Source organism: Nasonia vitripennis, chromosome 4 (genome assembly GCF_009193385.2).
Source record: "Nasonia vitripennis strain AsymCx chromosome 4, Nvit_psr_1.1, whole genome shotgun sequence".
Classification (NCBI taxonomy): Eukaryota; Metazoa; Arthropoda; class Insecta; order Hymenoptera; family Pteromalidae; genus Nasonia; species Nasonia vitripennis.
The window spans coordinates 29,619,890-29,636,949 of NC_045760.1; the positions used below are offsets into that span (position 1 = coordinate 29,619,890).

At 44.3% G+C, this 17,060-nt stretch overlaps 5 protein-coding genes across 9 annotated transcripts; 4 read left to right on the forward strand and 1 right to left on the reverse strand.

Moving 5' to 3' along the window:
• Window positions 1–52: 52 nt before the first annotated feature.
• On the reverse strand, window positions 53–16,655 carry LOC100123377. 4 transcript variants are annotated; one of them, XM_032599288.1, is made up of 10 exons: window positions 16,523–16,653; window positions 12,035–12,254; window positions 8,221–8,458; window positions 3,240–3,930; window positions 2,398–3,164; window positions 2,086–2,326; window positions 1,765–2,028; window positions 1,298–1,424; window positions 829–984; window positions 53–353 (listed from the first exon to the last, which is right to left on the reverse strand). In XM_032599288.1, exons 4-10 carry the CDS (start codon window positions 3,795–3,797, stop codon window positions 223–225), a joined length of 2,244 nt encoding a protein of 747 aa, XP_032455179.1. In that variant the 5' UTR covers window positions 3,798–3,930; window positions 8,221–8,458; window positions 12,035–12,254; window positions 16,523–16,653; the 3' UTR covers window positions 53–222. The 4 variants fall into 4 exon arrangements, with proteins under 4 accessions (XP_032455179.1, XP_031786688.1, XP_016845277.1 ...); XM_031930828.1 differs by lacking the exon at window positions 16,523–16,653 and adding an exon at window positions 13,622–14,018; XM_016989788.2 differs by lacking the exon at window positions 12,035–12,254 and having other exon boundaries at window positions 16,523–16,655.
• On the forward strand, window positions 4,261–6,113 carry LOC100123369 (protein takeout-like). Its single transcript, XM_001606953.6, has 3 exons — window positions 4,261–4,781; window positions 4,855–5,095; window positions 5,549–6,113. The coding sequence occupies exons 1-3, from the start codon at window positions 4,697–4,699 to the stop codon at window positions 5,988–5,990; spliced, it is 768 nt and encodes a 255-aa protein (XP_001607003.1). The 5' UTR covers window positions 4,261–4,696; the 3' UTR covers window positions 5,991–6,113.
• Window positions 8,765–11,047, forward strand: Or218 (odorant receptor 218). 2 transcript variants are annotated; one of them, NM_001190651.1, is made up of 5 exons: window positions 8,816–9,597; window positions 9,663–9,762; window positions 9,836–9,931; window positions 10,582–10,749; window positions 10,820–10,873. In NM_001190651.1, exons 1-5 carry the CDS (start codon window positions 8,816–8,818, stop codon window positions 10,871–10,873), a joined length of 1,200 nt encoding a protein of 399 aa, NP_001177580.1. The 2 variants fall into 2 exon arrangements, with proteins under 2 accessions (XP_016845188.1, NP_001177580.1); XM_016989699.3 differs by lacking the exon at window positions 9,836–9,931 and having other exon boundaries at window positions 8,765–9,597; window positions 10,820–11,047.
• LOC116417467 lies at window positions 12,250–13,628 on the forward strand. Its single transcript, XM_031930834.1, has one exon. It carries the CDS (start codon window positions 12,606–12,608, stop codon window positions 12,921–12,923), a length of 318 nt encoding a protein of 105 aa, XP_031786694.1. The 5' UTR covers window positions 12,250–12,605; the 3' UTR covers window positions 12,924–13,628.
• Window positions 14,512–15,994, forward strand: Or219 (odorant receptor 219). Its single transcript, NM_001190652.1, has 5 exons — window positions 14,512–15,284; window positions 15,353–15,452; window positions 15,528–15,623; window positions 15,699–15,866; window positions 15,941–15,994. Exons 1-5 carry the CDS (start codon window positions 14,512–14,514, stop codon window positions 15,992–15,994), a joined length of 1,191 nt encoding a protein of 396 aa, NP_001177581.1.

A 17,060-nucleotide genomic window follows, 5' to 3' on the forward strand; every position in this document is an offset into this window, starting at 1 on the left:
CCGACTGGTATAATAATCGATCGCTTCGGAAATAGAACGGAACGTTCGCATATAATCAAAAATAAGATTTTATTCGTCAGTACAAACAAGTCGTCATCAGGTAGTAGCACAGGTAGGCGAAAATTATGGCGGACAGGTAGACGAAGAGGTAGGCGAACAGGTAGATGATCAGCTGCCTGTAGTACACCAGGATCTGGCCCACGTCCATATCTCACTGTATCGTCACGGTTTCTCGACGATCGGCAGGTTCTTGTACATCTTGTAGATCATCGCCTCGTTGTTGTCCTCGTTCAGGGCCTTACTCGCCAGGTCGTCGGCTATCATCGCAGCCACAGCCTCGGCTGCCATCAGACCTATAAGTGTGGGGGAAAAAGTTTACCGCGTGAGGTTTAATTATTCTCTCTCTATTTGTGCAACTCCTGTCTTGGGCTCTTCTAATGACAGATTTATACGCGAGCCATTGCGAAAAGCCTGACTCTCTCTCTCTCTCTCGATTATTAACCGCGGGTGGTTTCTCGGCTTAATTGATCGGCGCATAGCCTTACGACAGGCTTTACAGCTGTTTCTTCTCTCTCTCTCTCTCTCTCTCTTTTTTTTCATCGTGTAGAGTCACGGAAACGATCATAGCTGTACTTACTGGAGAAAAAACGTGTGTGTGTGTGTACAATGAGTTTCTTTCTAGCCGACTGCTCGAATTATCCCCTTATTATTACACAGTTGCATTACACACCGCGTAACGTTTATGTAACGCACTTACACTTATTATTGCGTTTCATACCGGTTCTCGCGCGGGGGATTTTCCGAAAGGTTCGCGGTACAATTACTCACCGTGACTCAGAATCCGACTGACTGGTCCTCTCTCGTCCATACCCTGGAGCTTGATACTGCGGTCTTTGGAGACGAGTTTCGCCCGGGCTGCCCGTACGACCATAGTCTTGTTGTCGACTTTCTTCAGCTCGACCGTGAAATCGGCTGTCACGTCGGCTGAAAGGCAAGAACAAAGCCGGTCGAATAACTGGATTCATCGTAAAACGCAGCTTCAGATCCTCTGTATCGTAAAAACTCAGAAAAAAACCGAGGCGGGCGGTGCAGTGGTTTGCGCAACTCGCCTACAGCTATAGCATATACACGCTTGAGAGATGTTGCACCGACTGCACACACGTGCGTCACGATTTCGTTATCTCCATAAAGCCGCGAAGACGACTAGTACTTCCACTATCGGCATTGCGTAAGCCGGCTAAAGTGACAGAACAGCTGTGGGGAGGGATATATAACGTGAGTGTAAAGTCTCGCTTACTGAAGTTTCCGTCGAGGAGGCCAGCTCCGCGCATCGGCTGCTTGCCGACCTGACCCAGAAGGGCGTAGTTGGCCTTGACGTTAAGCTTCGGGACGCGCAGCCTCACGATCACGTGCATCACGTCCTCCTGGAGAGAAGTTAGAAAATTATTTTTTATTCCGAGAAATTCAATCGGCGCATCGGAAGATTTTATGATTACTTTTTCCAGAACACAGCAAAACTCGTTATCCCACTCGAAGCAAATTCGACGGAACGCCGAACGTTCGCCATTACAAAAACCCATAATAACAGCCGTATTTATCCCTCTCCCTCTCTCTCTCTCTCTCTCTATTTATTATACCTCGCCTCTCGCAGTTTCGCAACGAGCCGTCGCTATACACAGCGAAAAAGAAAAACCGCACAATTAACGCCGTTGCGAAATCGCACGCGCTGCGCGCAAATGTGACTTTAACGAAAATCCCACTCACCTCCTCCGTGTCGTTGCTCTGCTGTCGTTTCCTACGGGCGAGCGTCTCGTTGGCCGTTTTATTATCGTTGAGATCGCCAAAGTGGTAGATCAGTTCCATGCCCTCCTCGAAGTAGCCCTGCTGCTCCTGGTAGTCCTTGGCGTATCTTAGGAGGTCCTTGATGCGCTTCGACTCGGCGGCGACGCGGACCGCGTCGTTGCGCCTCCTCAGAGACTCGCCCTCGGTGAAGTTGTGGATTATGTAACGCTGGTTGCCGCTGAGGTCCTGTGTACGATTGCGTTAATTGCCGAGATCGGTTGGTCGAGAGAGTTTTGCGCGTACCTTGATGATCTCCATGAAGCCGGCGTTGAGGTTCTCGACTTTCCGGGACTCGCTGGTCTGCTTCCTGTCACCGGCGTAGACGATGTCCACGAAGCCGGGCTGTTTCTCGATGCGCACCATGGGGGCCTTGTACGGCTCGAACTGATCGAACAATGGAGTGGTAGGTTCCTTACCGATTCTGCTGCGCAGACCGGATTCGAAGTGCAGGGGACGGGAGTCTTGCTGGCCTTCGCAGAGGTATCTGTGAACCGATTATTTATGTGGCATTCTTTGTCGTAAGGGTAAAAGTCGCGAAATCGTTAAAATCCTTACCGATACTCGGGATCGGCGTACTCGACCGGTTGACCGGTGAACCCGTCCAAGGTCGTGCCGGCCGGCATGTCACCGGAGTAGTAAAACGGGGGGTTGTTACCTCCCCTGACGTCGGAGGTAGCTCCAGCGTATTGAGCCGTCGCCTCGTAGCTGCCGGTAGTGGCGGTGTTCTCCTCCTGTCCTCCGTAGGGGCTTCCACCCTCGACGGAGAACCTTCCGTTACCGAAGCTACCGGAGAACTGGGCCGGAGGCTGTTCTCCAGGAGCAGCCGTCTGACTGTTCACCGAGAATCGGTTGTTCCCAAAGCTACCGGAGTACTCATTACCTCCCTTGACTCGTTCTCCAGGGTTGGCTATCTGTCCGCTCTGGCCGTTCACCGAGAATCGGCTGTTCCCGAGGTTACCCGAGTACAGCAGTCCGGGACCACTGGCGGCAGGAGCGACCGTCGATCCAGTAGCCTGGCTCTCGACCGAGAATCTTCCGTTTCCGAAACTGCCGGAAAACTGCATTCCGGAATTGCCAGCTCCTTTCGGGCTGGTTGCGTAACTGGCAGTGCTCGACTCCTGAGTATCGGCAACTCGATCGGCGTAACGCTGGTTCTGGTCGACGCGAGTGCGGACGTTCTGCTGCTGCTGCTGCTGCTTCTGCTGCTGCAGGAGGTAAGAGGGTCTGCAGGCGCCGATGCACGGCCGCACGTTCGAAGCCTGCTGGTTGGCGTAATTGTTGGTGTAGACCACTCGGACCTGGGATGGGTTTCTGGGCGTCGACTGTAATCACACGGTTCGAAGGATGACAAGTGAAACGATGTTTGATGGATGAAATTCGACCAAAATCGTACTAACGTTCATCACGACCCTCATGTCGCCGAAGTTGTAGATCCTGTCCTCTCCCTGCTCCTGCCTCACCCCGGACCTCATCTTCTGTCCAGACTTCAGCAGATCCTCCTGCTCACCGTTGACCCTCGTGGCCATGGGATCGAACTGCACGATCCTCTCAAACTGCTCTGTCGCTCTCTGCTCCACTTCGCTGCTCTGACCTTTGGGCTCCTTCACCAGAGTGTGGAACCTGTACCTGATCGAGTCCATGCCCTTCTGCTCGTTGTAGCTCACGTAGCCGGCCTCGCTGTCGCTCAAGTTCGACTTGAGCTTCCCCCTGACCACGTGGACGCTCTCGATGGTCGAGGTGTTCAGCCCAGTGACCCGCAGGTTCCTCAGGATCACTCGGTAGCTGGTGTTACCCTCGGACTGGTCCACCTTGACCACCGGTACCAGCAGAGGATCGACCTTGCCGACCTTGCGGTAACCACCGTCCAACACTCTCGACCACAACACCTGCGACATGTCCAGCAACGATGCGCTGGTCATCGTCGCGACCAGTCCCAGGACGATCAGAAGCTTCATGATCGACGTTGTTCTATCAGTTGCGGTACTCGCGACGAACTTCCCAGAAGTGGAAGGGCTTGTAGAGGAAGACCAACAGGAGAGCGATCATCAAACAGACCAGGAAGACCGAACAGCTCACCGCGATGCACATCTACACAAACAAACCTCAGCCGGCCAGGAGCTTGCGTTTTATACGCGAACGTGGAAGGGCGTACGATCTGGGCCATGGACCGCTAAGCGAAGTCTACGAGTTAGTCAGAGATTTCCTTAAGTCTACACAATGGGGGGCAAGGTCGACTCGCTGAGGCTCATTCCGTCCATCTCGAGAATACGGTGTGTACCGAACGGGGAAGGGTCGGTATTATACGCGTAAACAATGCATCGTCTCCGCATTCGCGATAATCCTCTATTTTTAAAGCAGAATCTCGCGCTGCAGGTGTCGAATTAATCATCGCGCGTGTAACGACGGCACGGCCAAGACACACGCGGTATAAGTGGGTCGATCGATGACGATGACGACGTGTATGCGTGTGTGTGTGTGTGTAAGCCTGGTGTCAGCAGCATCTGGAATGAATTCCAAGGTGCGGGTTAATTGTTCCCCTTCTTCTTCTTCTCCTTCTGTTTTTGCTCGAAACTTCAATAAAAGTTAAAAGTAGCTCTACACATGCATAAACGCGACCGGCCGTTAAAACGGTCTATTTACAGTGCGCGAGAGCATTGCACACGACGTTCTCGGAATTTGATCGAGCGGAAAGAAATCGGTTAATTGTTTAGCTCTCGGAATGCATCGTGCTTGCGTAAACAGCCAAACAATATCGGGATCGTCAGCGCTGACTTGGCACTAAAAGGCTGCACGGCTCCTCCGAGACTTTCTCGCTCGGTCAGGAGTGTAATATCCGTATCAGACTCGTCGCACGATGTTCGGCCGTCTAGTAACTCTCCTCGCTGTCGCGTCTCTCTTCCGAGTCGATGCTGTGCCGTCGGATTCCAGCGCCGAGATACGTGAGTAGATAGTTCTATGCTATTTGAGTGGCTGTCCGATGGCTCGTAAATTAAACGTGAAAATGTCGGACAGCTTCCTTTCTGAAGATATGCCGACGCAGCGATCCGCACCTGAACGAGTGCATCAAGCGTAGCGTCGACTCGTTGAGGCCGTATCTGAGGACTGGCATCCCGGCCCTTCACATTCCGCCCTGCGAGCCACTCGGCGTGCCGGAAATCGAGCTCAGCCAAGCGGCTGGACCCGTTTCCATCAGCTCCGCCTACACCAACATCAAGGTCTGGGGTGGCACCGATTTCATTCTCAAGAGCGTCAAGTGAGTATTGTCGACGGGGGCAAAATGTTCGCGAAGTTTCTGAAAGTGGCTTTTTTTAGTTAGAAGACGACGAGGTGAGTCAGGATGACGAGGCGGATTAGTGCGTATGAATCGCGCGAGTATACTGTTGAATTGGTACAAATTTTTACGGAGCTTTTTAAGAGTCTGCGTAAAGATCGCATACATTTTTTTTTATTATCCGACGCTCGTTGAATTTGCATAAACTGTCTTCTCGTTAGAGTATACGATCACTTTTCTAAAAACAAAAGTCATCGCATAATCAAATCGACGCTGCGCATTAAGACATCGTTAACTTTGTATAAATCATCTTCACGCGCGCTCATATCACTAGCTGTCAGGTGTCTTAATCAACGAGCGATACTCACGTACATATGAGCCTCGTGACGTAACTTAAATTACCTCATTTAGTCACAAAAATAACTCCCAAAACAGACTCGACCTCGACAAGGACCGAATCCGCCTGAAGCTCTACATCCCCCACCTGGAGATGTTGTCTAACTACAACATGGAGGGAAAGATCCTGATGCTGCCGATCACCGGCAAAGGTCTCGCCTCCGGTAACTACACGGACATAGACGTCGTGGTGACGATCCAGGGCGAGAAGTACCAGAACCAACGCACCGACAAGACCCACTTCCGGGTCAACGAGTTCTACTGCGACTTCGACGTCGGCCACGCGAGTATCCACCTGGACAATCTCTTCAACGGCGACGAGACACTCGCCGACGCTATGAATCTGTTCCTCAACGACAACTGGAAACTCGTCGCTGCCGAGATGAAACCTGCTCTCGAGGACACCGTGTCTAGGCTATTCAAGAGCTTCTCCAACAAGATTTACGCCAAGTATCCCGTCGATACGCTCCTGCCTCCTTAGGATTTAGTGTTTATGTTCATTGTTGCACAGTTTTTCTTTCTACATTATTACAAACGTTTAATAGCATTTTCCCAACAATTTTGTACTTTTGCTACGCTTTATAAAAAAAGAAAAGTACACCAACCAGTCCCGTTAATATAATCCCTTATCCGACTCCTCGTAACGCTCCAGCGCACAGAGCGAGTATCCCCGAAAGCGGGCAACCACTCGAGGCTCTCGGGTAAGTCGGCTTCTCAAGCTTCCAGGCGCTTCTCCCTCCAACTCCGATCGCGTTAAGCCGTCCCGGATGGATTCGCGGATTACGCAAAGCGAGAATACTCACAGACGATTAGCGAGACCTTGCGAGACGCAAATATATTTATAGGTGTATTTTGTTTTATTTTTAAAAATTGCAACAGTGTATGTAACATGAGTACACAATAGACGCTTCTTTCGTAAGCTTTTTTTCTCGACCGTTAGGCTGTCAAATTCGGAGCGGTTACGTAAACTCGCGATAGTCAGCTCAGTGCGTAATAATATTATTCTTTCTAGTTTTCCTGCTCCGAAAGGCTTACAGAAAAAACGTCGCCGCGACTTTATAACCAGCAAAATTGCATCCTTTTTTCTCCACCGACAACATCGCAGTCGCGTAATTACAATAATAATAGTTATGCACTCGACATGCGGCTCGTTACAACTTTGTTTACTAATTGCGATTTCCGTCACACTCGCGCATATGCAGAAGCAAAGTGGAAAGAAAAAAAAAAAAATTAGTCGCGCGTCAAGGGGGCAAAAAGTCGATTTTCATAATTCGCGCGCAATTGGACGGATTTTCGCAAACGACAAACACACTGCGCTGTGTTCCACAACGATAAACTCCAGCTGCAACGTTCTCGAGTTTTGAAATCAAGGATCGCTATCGTAAATTATAAAACAAAACTCGCGCGCATCGTCGACTTTCGGCAATAACGATTCCGATGAGTCATACGAGAGACGTTTGGGCTTTACGTTCGTTGCATCGACAACAAAAAATACGTACACTATACGTGATCTCCTCACTGTGTACAGCGTTGTATTATCTAACGCCGAAAAGGCCGAAATGGGCTAACGCCTGCGGTGAATTACATTTTCCCTCGGGTTATGAACTCCACTACATCAGCCTGTGGGGCAACGGCATATCGCTCGAAATTAAGTAAGCATTACGCCGACGCTGCATTACAACGTCCGCGCGTACATCATCGTGGCTGTTTGCGCGAGTTTACGTACGTTGGATGAATTACAAAGCGCTTGTGCGTATCATCTCTGTATAGTTGTCATTGTTTGACCGACAGAGGATTTGTATATGATTTCGTGGCTACGTGAGGCTAATGATAACGAACTATCCGATCGCTGCAGTTCGTATTATTGTTTTCGTAGACGGCTCGCTGGTTTTCCTTCGATTTTCCAGCTTTTTGCGACCTGCAGCGTGACGCGGAATGGTAATGAGAGGGGAAAAAAGGATTTACGCGCGTATTGGGCAATGTGGAATAGCGTCGAGTGAAAGAGCCATAGGCTTTTTTAACTTTGATAGCGTCTTCAGCGACGAGGGAACGTTTATACGCTGAATTTTTAAGATAATGCAGGTGGTGCGATGGATTATTTTTTTTCATTTAACGATCGATTTGTCAACGTCTCATCGCGCTAAAAAAGACCGACGCATACGATCTTGAAAATGAATGTTTTGCGCCGATTTTGTTTCCTTACTCGCGGTACAGCAAAAAAATTTTCTTAAGATCGTACGTTATTTTTACGGTTTGTTACAACGTACGTACGAGAAGGTTATTGCAGTGGATCCGGTAGATGATTAATAAAATACTCGTCGCTTTTGATCGAGCGCTTCGCGGAATCCTTGAATATTATCGTTATATAACGAGGTGCACCTGCAATGTCGAGCGATTAATAAAATTTAAATTCGATACGGAGAGAGAAAGAGGGACTGATTTATATGTCTGCGGTGAATCAGACTCGGTGAAGCTGTAGGATAAATTTTGGAATTCATTATTCCGTCGCGTAGAGTGCAATCATCGAAGACTGGATTGTATGGAAGTCTATAATTTTTTATTTAATGCGTGTGCTTAGGGAGAGATGTGGTGAGCGTTACTGTAACGCTGAAGTGATAAATGATACAGGATTATAAACGTCTTATACCCATTAAGGATATAAGACATGTCTATAGTGGATAACGATGCCAAATATGATGAAGAGCTGTTACCTCATTTTTATATGTTGCTGTTTATTCGAATAGTATAGCGTAGGCAACAATTTATTCGATCATCATATGATCCTTTAGCATCATTCGATGTACAGCAAGTTGGCTTCATATCTAATCTAACGTCTCTTCTCATTGCTTCAAATCACATCAATCCACTGTATGATTTATAGACATGTTTAGTAAATATCATCCGATTATTTCCTTGTTGTCGATCCAATACGATGTCGATGGTGAAGCACTAAAACAAAAAAATTTCAGAATCAACGCCACTCAAACAACGAAAATCGTACGAAGTTTCAATGTTAAATAAGTATCATGGAAAGGTGCAAGTCCGACCCTCAGCAGCTCCGCAAGCAGACTAAAGAAAAAAGCTTAGCAACGATGTGTCGCCGTAACTGCGTACGCACTTACGATGAAAAATGGAAGACCTACTAAAAGAAGAAACTCGACGCTTATTAATATTCGCCCCGGACATTATCGAGTTCTCCGCTCGGAGTATAACAAGCCCTTTGCATATTAAATCAACCGGAACAGCGTCAGTACGAATCGAGTCGCAGTACCAGTCTCAGTCTCGTTTTACCAAATACGAGGAGCGATGCCAGTCGAGACAAAGGATCAGCGCAAAAGCTACGACTTCCTCTCGATCTCCTCGTCGCATCTGACCTTCATGCGGCTGTCTTCGTTTCTGCCACTGAAGGGCAAGAGTTTTTTTCATCCGTTAAGCCTGTTGCTGCAGCTCTGGGACCACTTCATTGTCATCGGGTACAACGTGATGTGGCAAGGATACGGGATTCGCATGATACAGCGAGGTGACGTGGAGGTTGACTTTATATGTGAAGATATAATAACCGTTGGTTTTACCATACGGTACCTCCTGCTGTGCGCCAAGCGCGAGAAACTCTGTTGTCTGGTCGAGTCGTGCGAAAAGCTCTGGGACCTTTTAAAGGATGGAGAGGTCATCTTCGTGCGTCAGTTTGCCCGTAAAGGTTACTACTTCAGGAACTTCATTCTGATTAACGCTATGCTCATGGCCGCGTTGTACAGCGTTACGGCGCCGTTCGTCAGACTACCGCCGATAGAAGCTAATGGCACCGAGAGGAAGATCCTACCGTTCAGGTTTTTCATGGACATTCAGAAGGAACCGGCCTACAGTATCGTTTTCGCGTTTCAGTCCATCCTTCTTCAGTTCATCGACTTGATGATCGTGAGTACGGAAACGGTTTCGCTCTACCTGATCATGATGGCGTGTGGATATCTACGCTCGGTTCGAAACCGACTGTTAAGTTTCAAAGGAAACGACGACAACACTAGTGAGAAGGGCGAAGCCGCGTTGAAGTTTGTCATCGACTGTGCTCATTTTCACCAGCAGATAATGATGTGAGCGCGTAACAGTGTTAATGTATGATGTTTAGAGAAAGTTTATTGTTGTTTTGTCTGCACAGATTCTGCGAGGATATAGAACGAATGACGCGGACGCTCTTCTTCTTCGCCTGTTTCTGTCCCATCTATAACGTGTCCATCACGGGTATCGTACTTTTCAACGTAAATATTGCAAAAATATTTTTGTAACTTTAATCATTAGTTATTGGATTAACAGTAAGATTTGATTGAACAGAACGACGAAGACAAGTACAAGTTTTTACCACTTCTGTGCTATAATTTTTTTCAATTCTTCCTCTGCCAGTGGGCACCAGAACACCTTGCCGTGGAAGTATGAAATCAATTCGATATTTTTATAGCACAGTGTGATCCAAGCCCGCACTCAACTCGTTCCTGCGCTAACCTCACGGTGCAAAATAGTACTGCTTATGACACGAATAGGGGTGGCAGAGGGCTTAGACAGGCTGTGCTATAAAATTCGATACGATACTCGTGACCTAAGTAACACTTCTGCAACCTCACACGGGTGGAAATTTTGAGCAAATATTACTGAACTTGGTCAAGTAAGAATTGCTGATATTTAGTTGAGTTAAATTTGCTTAACTAGTTGAGCAAAAAACGAGACATCCACAGTTTGCACGTTGGCCGAGTGGACACTTTCCTACAATTTTTCCATCAGCATTGATTTCTTATTATTTATTAATAAATATTAGTAAGTAATTTTAATAAGCATTACTACATTTGAATTCCTCTCACTGTTCTGGCCATTTTCTTGCGAGACGAGCTAGGCAAAAATTGCTTAACTCACTGAGTAAATATTACTCAACCAGCTCTGCTCTACAGCTGAGCAATATTTGTTCAAGATTCCTACCCGTGTAGGCCGCGCAAAAAGTGCTTCTTAGGTCACATATATCGTAATGTACTATTCCATACTCCTATACGAGCATTTAATCCTATGACTAATTATCTATAACTTAAAAGAGCGAAGACATCGCATTAGCTGCTTACTCTGCGAGCTTACGACCACAGGCTCCAAGTCACCGGGAAAAGATCAATCGAATACTGTACTTCATGATGATGAGAGCCCAGAAACCGGTGCAGTTAACGGCTGGTGGATTCGTTGATTTGTCGATCGAAACATTTGGAGCGGTGAGTTCCAGAAAATAAGATCAATGTGTATTTGATGTATCATTTTTTATCGTATTTTATGCTTGCACAGATGACAAAGAGTGCATTCTCCTTCTTTATGGTCTTGCGAAAATTTAGGAGTTAAAGTGACGCACTCATTTGAAACAGTGTTCGTTTTAACTTTGCTTGTAAACGTGTTAGATATCTCTCACAAAATCGAATAGTACAAAGGTAGAAGACGCATGAAAATATTTAATTTGTAGCATAATGTAGAACAGATGAAATCTTATCATCCTGGGTATAATAAACATCAATTCGTTTATACGAGTATAAATTAATTTTGATAGTTCACTAAGCTTTATGGAAAACTAACGATGGAATATTTGTTTATTTTAACTTAGTGCACAACGATGTTCTTAAAATGAAAAGTCCTTACAACGCCTTTATCCTTATTGATTACATCCAAAATCGCATGACGTGGCCCTGTAAGGCTCTACACAAAGTTTCGACTTTAAAGAGCGGACGACAACCCTTTGGTATAATGAGTAAATGATGAGCGGGGTATTATTTTGAGACGTACTAATATAGTATTCTGCTACATTGTAAAGCTGCAGACACAAGACGATGAATCTTTTAAGAACTTCGTCTGGAGCTCGGAAAAACTGAGGGCTTAACTAGAAATTAATTCTTAAGCAGCGGGTATGTCTTGCTTATGTGAAAGCTTAAAATAAAAAGCCTGTGATGAGTATTGTATTCATAGATGATTCATAGGATTTTTCTACGGCAATAAACGAAAGTGAATTTCAAAAGGACATGATGAAATTCTTACTGCTTCCGATCGAAATTCAGATCTACTGTTCAAGTATTTGGTCTATTTAAAGTCTTGAGCTATACCGAGTGAGAAGCAATATCAATCCTAATCAAAGTGGAGTGACAGAGGATTAAGAGAAACGTTCTAAAGGTACGCCTGATGAAATTGATAGTACCGTTTAAAAAATTGCAAAGGATAATATGGGCGATAGTAAAACAAAAAGCTTAATTGATTCGCTAACGACACGTACTGAGATATCATAGGAAAGTCTGCCAGATGTGTACTATTATAAGCAAGATAATGACGTCTTTGGAACCTAATATTCCACTGCTTTTCCGGAATGGGAGTAGATAGAACACCAAACGAATCACAACGTAAAACAAGTTGAGAAGCGGGACCACTTGGGAAAGAGATAGAAAAAGTGAATTGTCTATCCGAACATTTTCTTCCATCCGTCGTTTCTAAAATAAGAGACATTACATAATACCATTTTACCTCATTATTAAGTTTCTTTTTTATTCGTATAACGTAGGCAGTAATTATTCTGTTATTATCGGATCACTCCGCATTGTTCAATGTTCACCACGTTATCATTGTCTTCAATCGAACATTCGAAGGAATGATCGTTGCTCTTGACGAGCTCATTATGTTGATATTATCCAATGATTTTCTTTTCTGTTTTAGTTTACGATGATAATAATGATGTTGCAAAGCACTGAAACAAAAAATGTCAAAATTAGTACCACGCAACCAGCAAATCGGATATCGTTAAAGTGTTAGAAATTGTCATGGAACGGATTAAGTCCGACGTTGAGCAGTTTCGCAATACGACTAAAGAAAAAAGCTAAGCAACAATCTATCGACGCAACGGTGTACACACTTATGATAAAAAATGGAAGACCTACTAAAAGAAGAAATTCACTCTTATTAATATTCGCCCCAAACATTACCGAGTTCTTCGTTGTAGAGTATAATGAGCCCTTTGCATATTAAAGCAACCTGCACAGCGTCAGTTCGAATCGAGTCGCAGGACCGAGTAGTCTAATTTTACCAAATACGAGGAGCAATGTCAACCGTAACCAAGGATCAGCACCAAAGCTGCACATTCCTCTCGATTTCGTCGTCGCATCTGACCTTTATGCGGCTGTCTTCGTTTCTGCCCCTGAAGGGCAAGAGCTTTTTTCATCCGTTAAGCCTACTGCTCCAGCTCTGGGACCACCTCAATGTCATCTGGTACAACGTGATGTGGCAGGGATACGGGATTCGCATGATACAACGTGGTGACGTGGAGGGCGACTTTATATGTGAGGACATAATCACTGTTGGTTTCACGATACGGTACACCATACAGTTTCAACTCTACAGCCGGGCAACAACCCTTTAGGATTGTGCATAAATGATGAACAAGGTATTATTTTGAGACATACTATTATAATATTCTGCAACATAGTAGAGCTGCAGACACAAGACAATGAATTTTTAAATAACCTCGTCTGGAGCGCGGAAGAACGAAAGGCTTAGCTGAAAATTAATTTTTAAGCAGTAGCTTATGTCTCGCTTATGTGGAAGCTTAAAATAAAAAGCTTATAACCAGTATCTCTTTTTATAGATAATTCATAAGCTTCGTTTACAGAAATAAACTGAAATAAATTTGAAAAAATACAGAATTCAAAGGCGGTGACGAATACATGAATTTAGTCTAAGGATGATACCGCTAACATTTTAGCAAAGTGAAACTACAAAACTTCACCTTGCTGGCATTGTAACGGACAAGTCTACGTTGCCGATTACCAAGAAAAGTAGACTAACCGTAGGTGAAACGTAAGTCGCAGTTATAGATGAAGAAAAGCCAACCGTTTGTTGTCTGGATTATGAACATTATATACCTAATTAACGATAAAAGATACTTGCCATGGTTGACCAAACTAAATTCAGCGTCAAGAACATGATCAATTTCTTACTGCTTCTGATCAAAATATGAAACTATTTTAAGTACCTAGTCTATCTGAAGCCTGGAGCGATATGACTGATAAAATTGAAATTCGGTTCCAAGCCTAGAGACTTTAAGTAATACCATTTTACCTTATTATTAAGTTTGTTGTTTATTATAGCGTAGGCAATAAATTATTCGATTATTAGCATCATTCAATGTTCGCCACATCATCTTTATCTTTAACGTTCTTTTTCTTTGCTCTTGTAATAACAATCTATTATTAGATTTGTGGACTCATCCATTTTCTCCTCTGTGGTACAACATGATGATCATGATGTTCCAAAGCACGAAAAAAAATTGCAATTTAGTACCACACAACTAAAATACACTACAACGTTTAAGGGTCAGAAATAGTCATGGAATGGATTCGGTCTACCGCTGTGCAGCTTCGCAACACGACTAAAGAAAAACGCTTTGCACGTTCCGATTGCAGCGTCCAGGATGTGATAAGCTTGGCCTTGAATTTAACAATCTGCAGTTAAGAAATCTCGCAAGTACTTCATTCATAAAAAACTAATTTATTTCATTTGGTTATGCTAAAGAGATTCGACTTTTCTTATTTTTTCTTACAGACTTGGTAATTTTAAACTTCGTCTCATTATCCGCCTTGGCGTTGACATGGATGTTAAAGAAGAAGAACATGATAAAGCTTGGTAATTTGACTTGGCCATCAAGTTAACTAAGGCTCGATTCGAAGATTGACTAAAATGAATGGCTTGAACCCAACACTGGGCAGCTCTGCAACAAGACTGAAGAAAAACGCTTAGCAACGATGTATTGCCGCAACTGTGTACGTACTCCATGATAAAAAATGAAAGCCCTACTAAAAGAAGAAGCACGACGCTTATTAATATTCGCCCCGGACATTATCGAGTTCTCCGCTCGAAGAATAATAAGCCCTTTGAATATTAAAACAGCTGGTTCAGCGTCAGTTCGAATCGAGTCGTAGAGCTGAGCAGTCTCTTTTTACTCGGAAGTGATGTCAACTAAAGCGGAGGACAGCCACACTTTCCAGTCGATATCAGCGTCGCATCTGAACTACCTGCGGCTGTGTTCGCTTTTGCCATGGCAGGGCAAGGGATTTTCTCATCCGTTTAGTCTGTTGTTCCAGCTCTGGAACCATTTGGCCATCTTTGGGTTCAACGCGATGTGGCATGGCTACGGGATTCGCATGTTACAACGTGGCGACGTAGAGATCGACTTAATCTGCGAGGAAATAACAGTGTTAGACATCACCGCGCGGTACTTCTTGCTGTTGATCAAGCGTGAGAAGCTCGGCCGCCACATCGAGACCTGTAGAAAGCTCTGGAGCTACCTCAAAGCAGGGGAGGATATGTTTGTCTCTCAGTTCGAGCGAAAGGGATACTACCTTCGGAACTTCGTAATGATCAACTCGGTCATGGTAACGACGGCATTCATCATAACGGCGACATTCGTTCGGCTGCCACCGTTGGAAGCTAATGGTACCGAGAGAAGGATGCTTCCCGCCAGGTTTTTCATGGACGTTCAGGAGGATCCGGCGTACAGCATCGTGTTCGCTTCGCAGTCTATCCTCCTTCTGAGCGTCGACGTGATGATCGGCAGTACACAGACTGTTTCACTCTACCCGATCATGATGGCTTGTGGATATCTGCGCTCGGTTCGAAACCGACTATTGAGTCTCGAAGGAAGCGACAATGGCACTGATGCAAAGGGCGAAGCCACGTTCAAGTTTGTGGTCGACTGCGCGCATTTTCATCAGCAGATCATTATGTAAGCGCGGATCAGTGTTATTGATTGTTGTTCGAAGAAAGTTACACGTCAGTTTTTCATCTGCATAGATTCTGTGAGGATATAGAACGAATGACGCGGATGCTCTTCTTCTTCGCCTGTTTCTGTCCCATCTACAACGTGTCCATCGCGGGTATCGTGATTCTCAACGTAAATATTGCAAAACATTCTTCTTATACTTTTCACCTTCACTTTTTGGGTTATAAGTACGATTCAATCAAACAGAGCAACGAGGACAAAATTAAGTTCGTGCTACTACTGGTCTACAATTTTTTTCTTTTCTTCCTCTGTCAGTGGGCCCCCGAACACCTTACCGTAGAAGTATGAAATTTATTCAACATTCCAATATATGTACACAATCATTTGATCCTATGATTAATCTTCTATGATCAAAAGAGCCGAGCCATCGCAGAAGCCGCTTACTTTGCAAGCTTACAGCCGCTGGCGTCAAGTTACCGGGAGAAGATCAATTGGATATTGTACTTCATGGTGGTGAGAGCTCAGAAGCCGATACAATTGACAGCCGGTGGGTTTGCTCCATTGTCTATTCAAACATTTGGTGCGGTAAGTCTTATTGAAGGTAAGAAAGATCAATGTGTGTGTAATATGATTTTTCATCGGCGTTTATGCTTGTATAGATGACGAAGAGTGCATTCTCCTTCTTTATGGTCTTGCGAAACTTTAGGACTTGAAGAAACGCACTACTTTACAACAGTGTTAAATTTTCGTTATTTTTTTAGAAAAAATGAAGCCTTTTCAGAAAAAAAAACGAAAAGCACTAAAAACTTTTAGGGTAAAGGTAGAAGACGTGTGCAAGTATTGAATTTAAACCATGTAGTTTAGAAAAACGTTATTCTAATAAATATAATGAATATAATACATTTGTTTGTAATTCAATAAATTGATTTTGATTATTCGAGTTGCTTAGTAGAAAAACTAGAAATGGAATATTTTCCTAGTTTTGACTTAGAAATTTCGTAAGCTGCCAGTACTTGAGATGAATTGCTTTGATGTGCGTCAAAAACTGAGCGTTTAACTGGAAATCAATTTAAAGATTGTAGCTACGTCTTGCTTAAGTTGAAACTTTAAATGAAAAACCTATATTACTCGAGAAAAGATACTGTGAGGAACTTGATTCAGGTATGTACAAGTGATGCAAGTGAAGCAATATAAAAAACCCTTATAACAGGTATTGGTTTAGACTTGAACTACTACTTTACCTTTTTATTATTAAGATTATGCTTCAGTTGTAGCAAACGGATGTGAATGATGAAATTCGTTCATTTTTTTACAGCATTGTTATGTCTCACATCAATCGTTTCTTCTGACTGTTACTCTTCATAACAATCCGATATGTGATCTGTAGACAAGCGGTTGAAAATATCACCGAGTAATATTCTTTTTTGTTTTTCAATACTCTGGTAGTCACTGAAACAAAAAATATTCTGAAATCATCGTTACGCAAACAACAATAAGCGATGGAAGTTAAAATATATTAAAATTGTCATCTTATAGTATCGAGTATCATCGAATGGCTAAAGTCCGATGCTCAGTAGCTACGTAACACGACTGAAGAAGAACGCTTAGCAACGATGTATCGCCGCAACTGTGTACGCACCCGTGATAAAAAATGAAAGCCCTACTAAAAGAAGAAGCGCGACGCTTATTAATATTCGCTCCGAACATTATCGAGTTCTCTGCTCGGAGAATATTAAACCCTTTGAATATTAAAATAGCTGGTTCAGCGTCAGTTCGAAT

Excerpts from the sequence above, each read along its gene's own strand:
- LOC100123377 (XM_016989788.2), bottom strand. The coding sequence starts at position 3,797 with ATGAAGCTTCTGATCGTCCTGGGACTGGTCGCGACGATGACCAGCGCA. Across the intron at positions 3,165-3,239 it reads ACATGAGGGTCGTGATGAAC|TCGACGCCCAGAAACCCATC; the intron begins GTTAGTACGATT and ends GTGTGATTACAG. Across the intron at positions 354-828 it reads CAGTCGGATTCTGAGTCACG|GTCTGATGGCAGCCGAGGCT; the intron begins GTGAGTAATTGT and ends CCACACTTATAG.
- LOC100123369 (XM_001606953.6), top strand. The coding sequence starts at position 4,697 with ATGTTCGGCCGTCTAGTAACTCTCCTCGCTGTCGCGTCTCTCTTCCGA. Across the intron at positions 4,782-4,854 it reads GGATTCCAGCGCCGAGATAC|CTTCCTTTCTGAAGATATGC; the intron begins GTGAGTAGATAG and ends AATGTCGGACAG. Across the intron at positions 5,096-5,548 it reads TTCATTCTCAAGAGCGTCAA|ACTCGACCTCGACAAGGACC; the intron begins GTGAGTATTGTC and ends CTCCCAAAACAG.
- Or218 (NM_001190651.1), top strand. The coding sequence starts at position 8,816 with ATGCCAGTCGAGACAAAGGATCAGCGCAAAAGCTACGACTTCCTCTCG. Across the intron at positions 9,763-9,835 it reads CGGGTATCGTACTTTTCAAC|AACGACGAAGACAAGTACAA; the intron begins GTAAATATTGCA and ends TTGATTGAACAG. Across the intron at positions 10,750-10,819 it reads CGATCGAAACATTTGGAGCG|ATGACAAAGAGTGCATTCTC; the intron begins GTGAGTTCCAGA and ends ATGCTTGCACAG.
- LOC116417467 (XM_031930834.1), top strand. The coding sequence starts at position 12,606 with ATGTCAACCGTAACCAAGGATCAGCACCAAAGCTGCACATTCCTCTCG.
- Or219 (NM_001190652.1), top strand. The coding sequence starts at position 14,512 with ATGTCAACTAAAGCGGAGGACAGCCACACTTTCCAGTCGATATCAGCG. Across the intron at positions 15,285-15,352 it reads TTTCATCAGCAGATCATTAT|ATTCTGTGAGGATATAGAAC; the intron begins GTAAGCGCGGAT and ends TCATCTGCATAG. Across the intron at positions 15,453-15,527 it reads CGGGTATCGTGATTCTCAAC|AGCAACGAGGACAAAATTAA; the intron begins GTAAATATTGCA and ends TCAATCAAACAG.